Source organism: Teleopsis dalmanni, chromosome 2, assembly GCF_002237135.1.
Source record: "Teleopsis dalmanni isolate 2A chromosome 2, ASM223713v2, whole genome shotgun sequence".
Lineage (NCBI taxonomy): Eukaryota > Metazoa > Arthropoda > Insecta > Diptera > Diopsidae > Teleopsis > Teleopsis dalmanni.
In genome coordinates, this window is record NC_051847.1 from 91,936,307 (window position 1) to 91,945,999 (window position 9,693).

General features: G+C 31.5%; 1 protein-coding gene across 1 annotated transcript; it reads right to left on the reverse strand.

Moving 5' to 3' along the window:
- Positions 1-6,029: 6,029 nt before the first annotated feature.
- Positions 6,030-9,418, reverse strand: LOC119673818 (ATP synthase subunit alpha, mitochondrial). Its single transcript, XM_038084884.1, has 4 exons — positions 9,159-9,418; positions 7,692-8,272; positions 6,824-7,625; positions 6,030-6,758 (listed from the first exon to the last, which is right to left on the reverse strand). Exons 1-4 carry the CDS (start codon positions 9,222-9,224, stop codon positions 6,549-6,551), a joined length of 1,659 nt encoding a protein of 552 aa, XP_037940812.1. The 5' UTR covers positions 9,225-9,418; the 3' UTR covers positions 6,030-6,548.
- Between the last annotated feature and the right edge of the window lie 275 nt (positions 9,419-9,693).

Here is a 9,693-nt window from a genome sequence, read left to right on the forward strand (position 1 = left end):
ATTATTTTTGATTAAAACAATCTATAGAAATCAAAAGACCCGTCCAGTCATGCTATGGTTCATTAGTATCACTGCATATATTTATTAATGAATAATTATGATGATTTATAAAAGTTAAAACATTTGTTAGGCTAGGTTATATCAGCGATAAAGAACGGGTAGCCTTTCTCGTTTGCGGAACTGCAAGTGGAACAAAAGTAAAAGAATCCTTGTCCTCTTATAAGTCTTGGTGCAATGTTTTTCGCATTTCAGTGAAAGAAACAAGAATGGATTACAATTGAATTACCTGATATAGGACAGGTCACTGTCACTGAAGTATTGTGAAAGTGGAGAACACTTGAGCAGTTAATAGTTTTATTCAACTGTAATGAAGAAAATGGTATAGAACTTCAAAATGTACTTGTTCAAAGATCTTTGTGAGAAAAACGTGTTGACCCCACAACCATGGCTTAACAAAAAGAAATTTAAAATGATATTGACTGTGACCAAGTTTCATTATACTGTCTCAAAAATCATCAAGTTGACTTGATAAACCTTTTCTAACATAATTGTGTGTACATGATATTGAATATACACATACTATTAGTAACCTGAGTGCCATAGTCGTCACACGATTAAGCCGTAGTCACTGGTGTCACTATATTTAAATGTGAAAAATATGGTTGAGTAGGACTGCGTTTGTTTAAATATCAGTAAATAACATTATACTTTATTCAATATGATTATATATAAACAGTTATCAAGTATTACAAAGTTCCCAATCTGTTAAAAATCAATCTATTCGTCTATAAGGTACTACAGTTAGTGATTGTTGCTTAATAGTGCACTGGAATTTAGAAAAGGAAATATACTTTCAAATCTAAATACAAAGATTTATATCTTGAATCCTGAATACCTAACTTGAGTAGCGATAATAATATCAAGATTATTCCTTCACTCTCTTTGGATGATCAGTCTTAACAGCAAAATTTTAACTCGTGTGTGTCTTAATTTTAATCTAATTTATTGGTAGAGTCGTAGAGGATTTGATATAAAAATAAAGTATTTGTATTTCCATTCACAATATTTAGGAACTTTGGATTTTTTATTATAAAATAATAATAATAATATATTAATACTACAGTTTGAATATTGGCTACAGTTCTCAACGCCGTTTAAAGTCACTTTACCCAAGAAGGTTTTTTTATTTTGAAGAAAACAATTATCACAGACAATATATATTATATGTATATGTATAATTATATTATGTACATACATACATTTTATATACATGCATATATAAGTTAATATTTTATATTTTTATTTAAAAAATAAAAAACATTTAATTTTTATTTTCTTAAAACGGGATTACTTTATTAGACTGAAATTGACCCTACAACGGTTGATGTTAAACTCTACTCTGGATTGAAAATCGGAACAATATATTTAAATCTTAATTCTATTTACTCTCTTTAAATCCTTCAGCTTTTTTGTGACCCTAACTGTCACTTGACGGCTTGACATCTGCGGGCCATGATCTTAGATGATACTGTGTTTATATGAAGTGTCATTGTTCGGTTAACTTATATTTGATATATGTTAGTACACGCTTATGCATTAAGTTATATATACACATATAAATAATATATATATTAGTATATATATTATAGTATATATACTACAGGTATATTGTATATATGTATATATATAAATAATATATGTATGTATTTATTGCATAGTAAAACATATTAAATGAAGTTATCAGCTTATAATGTTAATATCAGTTATATCGGAATTATTGGAATTATCTTTCGATATTTAATAAAAACAAATGTTATTACAGAATTTTCTACAATTAGAATCCTCGTCACGCTCCGCATATTTCACTAACAGAAAATCAGAAATTTTACTCAAAGACTTCGAATGCGGGCTGGGCTCCAAACAAAAAATTTGTGCCAAAAATCCAAAATTTAAATAAAAAAAAAATAAATAAATTTTGAGTAAATTACATTGTCAGAAAACGTCCCAAAATTAATTGAAGTGAAAAATTAAGCAGAAATTCTTCAGAAACATTTTTGTGTTTGTTGTGCGGCTCTTATGTGCGCAGCGTGATGTGTGATGTGCCGGTTGCCGTCGATTGTGGATTGTGCCACCACACATAAAAAGTGTCGAAGTAATGACGCTCATAAAACCGTCAAACTTGAAATTCGAATAGGAGCGCAGCCCCAGCAGCGAGTATCAGCGAGTGGCAACGAATGTAGCGAACTGAAGCGAAGCGAAGCGCATTGCTGTTGTCTGTTTGTGCGCATCGAGCGAATCTCAGGCAAATCACACAAATGAATTGATACGTAGCACCGAGCAACGAGTAAAGTAGGAAGAAGACAGACGTTAAGGAAGGAAATGTGTGTGTGTGAAGTGTGATTAGGCAAACTGACCTGCCTTATAGCAACAATGTTTGTGGGTATTCTGCCAGTGGCAAACAGGAAAGGAAAGGGAGGTGAGAGATGTCCTTTTTGGAAATGAGCATAATCTGCTAAAAAAAACAGTGGAAAAAATTTGGAATATGTGTCCTAACAACCACTGCCAATAGCAGAAATTACAAAGATGTATCAATTTACTCTGTACACCATTAGAATTAGGAGATATTCCAGATGTACTTTATTGCGTGAAATTTTGTGGTTTATGTAGAAATGCTTATCAAATTTAGGTTTAAAACTTGAGAATATTCGTGATACTTGTGAATATTTGTATTGACCCAGGAGAAAATGCGGGAACAATAATACACTGTTCGAAAAAATTGATAAGCTAAAAATTTTTTGTTTATATAAGTTAACACATATAAAGTTAACATAATGAATGGATATGCAGACGATGGAATGCATAGCAAAATGATCACTAAGCATTTTCCCACCGCGTAACCCTACACTAGCACGAGCGTCCACAAAAAGCTGACACTTTAAATTAATGAACTTGTCCGGTGCAATATTAAAATAATTTTAAAAATTGTGATTTAGTTTAAAAAGAGAACTCAATAAATAAGGTATTCTTTGGGATAACCAAAAAATAAAAAACAGCTGTTTCTTTTTTGGTACCTTTAAACAAAACATCCCATAACTTATACATAATAAATAACTTTCATGAAAGTAATTGAATTTTTTTTTATTACAAGGCCACATGCGACCTGCGTCTAATGTTTGTACGGCCAGCGACTTGTTTATAATCTACTACAATTACAGAAATTTTCTTTTGGTGTATTGGTAAAACCACATTATTTTATTTTCATGGTATAGCAAATAAATTAATTTGGACTGATAAATTAATAAAACCAAATTTAACATTACAGCCGTTACAGTAGTTTTCTTTATGTCGAAAATAAGTTAGTGCCATCCAATCTACAGTGATTTGTATTGGCTCGCGATCGCATCTGCTCTGGACAGCACTGTTCTAGACAATAAATCTACTTTGAGCAAAATTAATTTGGGAATATAAAATTTGCTACTGGGCTATTAAGCACAGTAGAGTAGCCAGTTTGTAGGAAAGGGATATATTCTTTAAGGCTAATCTATTCTAGAAATTAATACATATTTTAGATAAGTGGATATACGTATATATTCTTCGTTGAGGCACGCTTAAGCATATACTTTTCTACAACTAGATAACAGTGACATGATAAGGAAATTTTATTTTAATTATTTATTTGTCTAGTGCAGTTAACTAGCACTTTTTTCTTTTTATTTTCGTGGTAAATGAGTTTCAGTTGGCTCTTTTTATGCTGTATATGTATTTTGTTCTTTGAATGAAGAAACACTATAACAAGGCCCTAATAGCTAGCGTTCGGTTTTTCTGTCTTAGTTATAAGATTTTATATTTTGTAATTAATTATAATAAAAAAAAATAACAATTTAGGTGGTTTTATAGAAGTATTGTTTGAAGTCCACAATGTATGTGGACTGGAATGTATATTGCAATTGCTTTAGGAGCGTGCAGTTCTGAATTAATGGCAGAACCCTCGAATCAAACAATTTTAGCGCCCTGTCTGTGATGTACTTTTATACTCTCGCCTCTCAAGTCTTTGTGCATATCTTTATTCCTAATATATTGGCCTTTATACACACACCTCAATACAAGATACTTATATGTTTGAAGTATACTAATGGTGGCTAGAGCAACATTGTCATAAGATACACAACTATAAAGTAATTTAGCTTTAATGACTTATTTATAAAGCAGACTTTAATTTTTCATGCTAAACTTTCAGAGAATATACCATAGAGTTATTTTACAAGCCAATTTTTGACCCTTATGTCCTCTAGCCAAGTGTATTTTGTTTCAAAAGTAAGACCTTTCAAATTATCTTATTAATCTACTTCCACATTATTGATTATTATTTAATTGTATTGTATGTACCCGTGTTTAAAGTAAGGAGAGCATTGACTGCGTGTGTGACTAGAGTGATGAGTTTTTATGAATTTTTCTGATCTAAAACATAAAATTTTTATTATGTAAATAATAAAGAATTCACTTAGCTTATCTGCAGAAACATTTATATTTAAAAATATAAATTTTGAAGACATAAGACTATTACAGTTCATATCAAAGATAATTAAATGGAGCAAATATATCCATGTGATTATAAAACGTATGTTTCATATGAATTATGAAAATACATATATTGATCAGAACAATAAGAGTTCGTAAAAGTTCGCAAAATAAACCCAGTTCCTTTAGTTCTTTTAGCTATTTGATAACTATATAACATATTACCTTAGAGCGACAAGTTTCTCTCTTATGCTATTAAAATTTTTTATATAAATATATCAAAATTATAAAATATACTCTTAATTATCTAATTAATTCTAATTATTCTAATAATATCTAAAATTATTAGAATATCTTTTTAATATTTATAAAAATTAGATTAATTAGTTATTAGTTAATTAGCTATTAGATTAATCTAAACTTCCGGCAGACGGCTAAAATGCCATAGTTGTATAAGCTTTATGTATATTTATTATAATTATATATATTATAATTATTATATAATTTCGATGTAATATAATAACTTTAAAATGTAAAAAAGTAAAGTAAAAAAATAAAGCTACTACTACTACTACTCTTAATTAGACCCTTAGCCAAGTATTTACTTTGGTTTTTCAGTCATGCCATGACACATTAACAATAAATTGGCATACATGTACATACAGTCCTTCTTTTCGGGGGAAGCTTCAGCCTCTTCAGTTAGGTATATCTTCTTATTTCGCAGCAGTTATTAAATACTTAATGTTAAATAAAGATAGCACCGTATACTTCCTTGGCATTTTAATCACTTTTCCATTGCAGTTTATAAATATACAATCACTATTCTTATTTAGGATAATATAGATCGTACGAGCACATTTGCCCTTCAGATCTAAGTTTATGTATGCTTATAATTTTGGAAATTGTGCAAATCTTAGTGTACTTTAGATCAATAGCATCAATTTATGCCAATACTTATCATGCTACTATAATAAATTTATTTCAATAAATACTCATTTCCTTATTATAAAATATATTATATACATACATATTCGTTGAAGAAATTTAAAAAAAAAATACTAAATTGTAATAATTAATCAGATGATGCGTTATCATTTTGGAGTAGTGAAATTTTATTTGCACTATTCGCCATATATTCAAAAAATTAATATGATCTCTGAGATTAACAAGGGAACCTGATCAGATTTAAATAAAAACTTATTTTAAACTAAAATTCAATTCATAGTCTTACTTATTACAATGTAAAAGACACAAAGTCCGACCACTGAACCGCGTTTCAAGGCATCAGAACATTTTGCATAAACAATTTATGTTAGATTGAATCATGTAAAGTAAGAAACTAGGAATAAGATTCTTAAGTCAACTTAAAATATTTGCCCTTGCCCGGGTGCGGAAGAAATGGACCTTATGTTACAAATTTAAAAATCAATCAATCAAAATACTGTGCTATTTCTATAGTCCACCACATACTATTTGACATTGGCATTGCTCTCTTTAGAATAAAACATGAATTTAGGATTGTGTTATTTAAAAACTGTAGTTTATTATAATTTTAAGTTCCAACACTTTATCGTTACACATTCACAATTTTAATTTTAAGAATTAAAAGTACAATTCATCTACAATTCATCGAAATTCGAAGGATATCATATTTAATTTTTCAGTTTTATGTTCGTTAAACTTTGCGGCGCTCTCATATTTTAAAGAAGTTGGTGACGAATCTGCAGGAATTTGCACTACTCAAAGGCTGGTCTGATGCCAAGTTGGCAGTGTTCACTTATACAATTGCATTCGATAGAGAAAAACATGAAGATTTTAATTTAGTTTTTTTCAGTTTTTGTTTTTGTTTAACTTTTGTTTTATTGTATATCATTTTTCTCTTGATGAAACTTTATAATTAAATTATAACGTAAGTTATTAATTTTAACAAATAGTTAGCGACTTTGTTGGGTATCTTTTTACTTCTTCTTTATATTAAACTTTAAACGTATGTTGGTGTATATTTATAGTTATATATGCGTGTTATAAATTTAAGCCTGGAAGGTGGATAAGAATTTTGTTACGATGTCCTTCAATTTGGCATCAGCAGCTTCAGAGATTTTGCCTTCTTGGGCAATTTGGTTAAGTAAACCTTGCTCTGAGGTCTTAATGTGTTGCAAGAATTCCTTTTCGAACTTGGTGATCTTTGAGGGATCCATTTTGTCCAAATGACCACGTACACCACAGTAGATGACAGCAACCTAAGAATTTACAATTTTATAAAATACTTCTAATGAATAATTTATAAATTTTAGCTAAAACGTACTTGATCTTCAATAGCCATTGGTACATATTGGCCTTGTTTCAACAATTCAGTAAGACGAACACCACGGTTCAACAATTGTTGAGTGGCAGCATCCAAATCAGAACCGAATTGGGCGAAAGCAGCGACTTCACGATATTGAGCCAACTCCAATTTCATTGAACCGGCAACTTGTTTCATGGCCTTAGTTTGGGCAGCAGAACCGACACGTGATACAGACAAACCGACGTTAATGGCTGGACGAATACCCTTGTAGAACAATTCAGTTTCCAAGAAGATTTGTCCATCAGTGATAGAAATGACATTGGTTGGAATGTAAGCAGATACATCACCGGCTTGGGTTTCGATGACAGGTAAAGCAGTCAAGGAGCCACCGCCCATTGTTGGTGACATTTTAGCGGCACGTTCCAAAAGACGTGAATGCAAGTAGAATACATCACCAGGGTAGGCTTCACGACCTGGTGGACGACGCAACAATAGAGACATTTGACGGTAAGCCACAGCCTGCTTAGACAAATCGTCATAGATGATCAAAGCGTGTTTGCCCTTGTCACGGAAATATTCACCCATGGCACAGCCAGAGTATGGTGCCAAGTATTGCAAAGGAGCAGCATCAGAAGCAGTAGCTGATACAATAACAGAGTATTCCATGGCTCCAGCATCAGTCAATCGTTTTACGATTTGAGCAACAGTGGAACGTTTCTGACCGATAGCTACGTAGATACAGTACAATTTCTTAGACTCATCTTGACCGTCATTGAAACGTTTTTGGTTGATAATGGTGTCAATGGCAAGAGCAGTTTTACTGTAGTAAGGATAAAAATATTTTATTTATTTATTTTATGCATCAGATGTAACTGTTTTAACATACCCAGTCTGTCTGTCACCAATAATCAATTCACGTTGGCCACGACCAATTGGCACCAAAGAATCGACAGCCTTAATACCTGTTTGCATAGGTTCGCGTACAGATACACGTGGAATAATACCAGGAGCCTTGATACCAACACGGTAACGATTCTTAGTGTTAATAGCACCTTTACCATCAATGGTGTTACCCAAAGCATCGACAACACGACCCAACAATTCATCACCGACTGGCACATCCACAATAGCACCAGTACGCTTGACAATATCTCCTTGTTTGATCAATTTATCGTTACCGAATACTACAACACCAACATTGTCGGGTTCCAAGTTAAGTGCCATACCCTTAAGACCAGAGGAGAATTCCACCATCTCATCGGCTTGGATGTTATTCAAACCATACACACGAGCGATACCATCACCAATACTCAACACACGACCAGTTTCTTCTAAATCGGCTTTTGGGGCAACACCCATAATTCTCTCCTCCAAAATGGATGAGATTTCAGCGCTGCGTTGTGTGCTGGAGACATGGAGTTTACGTGCTGCTAGAGATGCGGCTGGGTAAGCTGCTTTTGTGGCAATCTTTGCAAAGAAAAAAAAAACAATCTCATTAATATTAGAATACGTATCATAGGTAATATTATTCTTCTTTTATAAAAAATCATCTCATACGAATGGTTAATTCCAGTGGCCCTTACAGATTCATTTTAAACCATTGAAGTATAAAAAATCTATTTGTAAACATTTTACGAGTTTAATTCAAATGAAATATATTATTTTTAAAAGCGCAGAGCTTCTTGGCCACGAACATTGTTAAAAGTTCATGTAATTATCATGAACTTATATAATTACATTAGTTGAATAATCAACATTATCAGAGGTCTTCGATATAATGTAAAAGTTGAAAAAAGTTATTGCAAGAAATGTTTATAATATTTGTGAAGTCAAATTGCAAATTAGAATTATTTTTTATTTTTAATTAAATTTATCTAAAGGCAGGTAGTAAACCTAACCTCAAAATCGATAACGTTGTGCCAGAGTTGAGTTCGTTGAGTTTGATTTTCGTGGTGGAAAGAAAATTTGCCGACTGCCAATGTGATATTATGTAATTTATTTTTTGAATATTATTATAATTGAAAAAATACGTATTTTTGGCATTGCTTTAACCGGTGAAATGGAGAATTAATTAATTTTAATTTTCATTTTTGCGGCAATTATATAACCGCACCTGCAGATTTCATGCAAACCAACATTGAGTGCAGTGCTTGCGTAACACTTTCAACGCAAAATACAAAATTTATACAAAAAAACAACTGGAAAAATTATGTTTTTCTATTCAATTTGTTAGCACTTTTTGTTTTGATTTTGAATTAAGCCAATTATTATTTTTTCACCAATTTTCATATTAGCCACGGCAAATTTTCGTTTGCATAATTTGTAAATTTTTCTGAATTTATTATTTTTGTACCTGTGTTGCAGCTTTTGGCAAATTGCGGGCCACCGATGAGGCCAAACGTGCTGAAATCATCGACATTTTTGTTTAAATAAAATATATTTGTCGCTCGCTATAAAGAACTTATTGGACCCAACTCCTCTCCAGACGTAATATTTTAAAGATGGTTGCCGAAATTCGTTCACGTTCACTCTGCGAAAGAACATACATTCAAAGTGATTCGTGCAGTCTTCGTTAAATATTAAACATATGTGTCAAAAAGCATTGCCATACAAAAAACCTAAAGGAAAATGCCGTTCTAAAAATAATTGTATATTTTTCGAAATATTTATTTCCCACAATTTTGCATAATTTTAAAATATTTCATTTTCACAATTTTCAAATTTGTGATATTTTTTCATTTTATTTAAATTTTTGTTTACAAACTTTTGACAGATGATTGGAATATTCGTTGAAATTTCCAATAGGTGTATTCGGTGGCTCGCAAGTACGGCAAAAAACAGCAAGTTGTTGGCCTATGCAGGCCTATACTGGCCGCAATGTATGCAAA

What these genes read in the sequence shown, in the direction of transcription:
- LOC119673818 (XM_038084884.1), bottom strand. Translation starts at nt 9,224, where the DNA reads ATGTCGATGATTTCAGCACGTTTGGCCTCATCGGTGGCCCGCAATTTG. An exon ending in TGCCAAAAGCTGCAACACAG is followed by an intron (nt 8,273 to 9,158) that starts GTACAAAAATAA and finishes TTCTTTGCAAAG; the next exon opens with ATTGCCACAAAAGCAGCTTA. An exon ending in ATTGGTGACAGACAGACTGG is followed by an intron (nt 7,626 to 7,691) that starts GTATGTTAAAAC and finishes TCCTTACTACAG; the next exon opens with TAAAACTGCTCTTGCCATTG.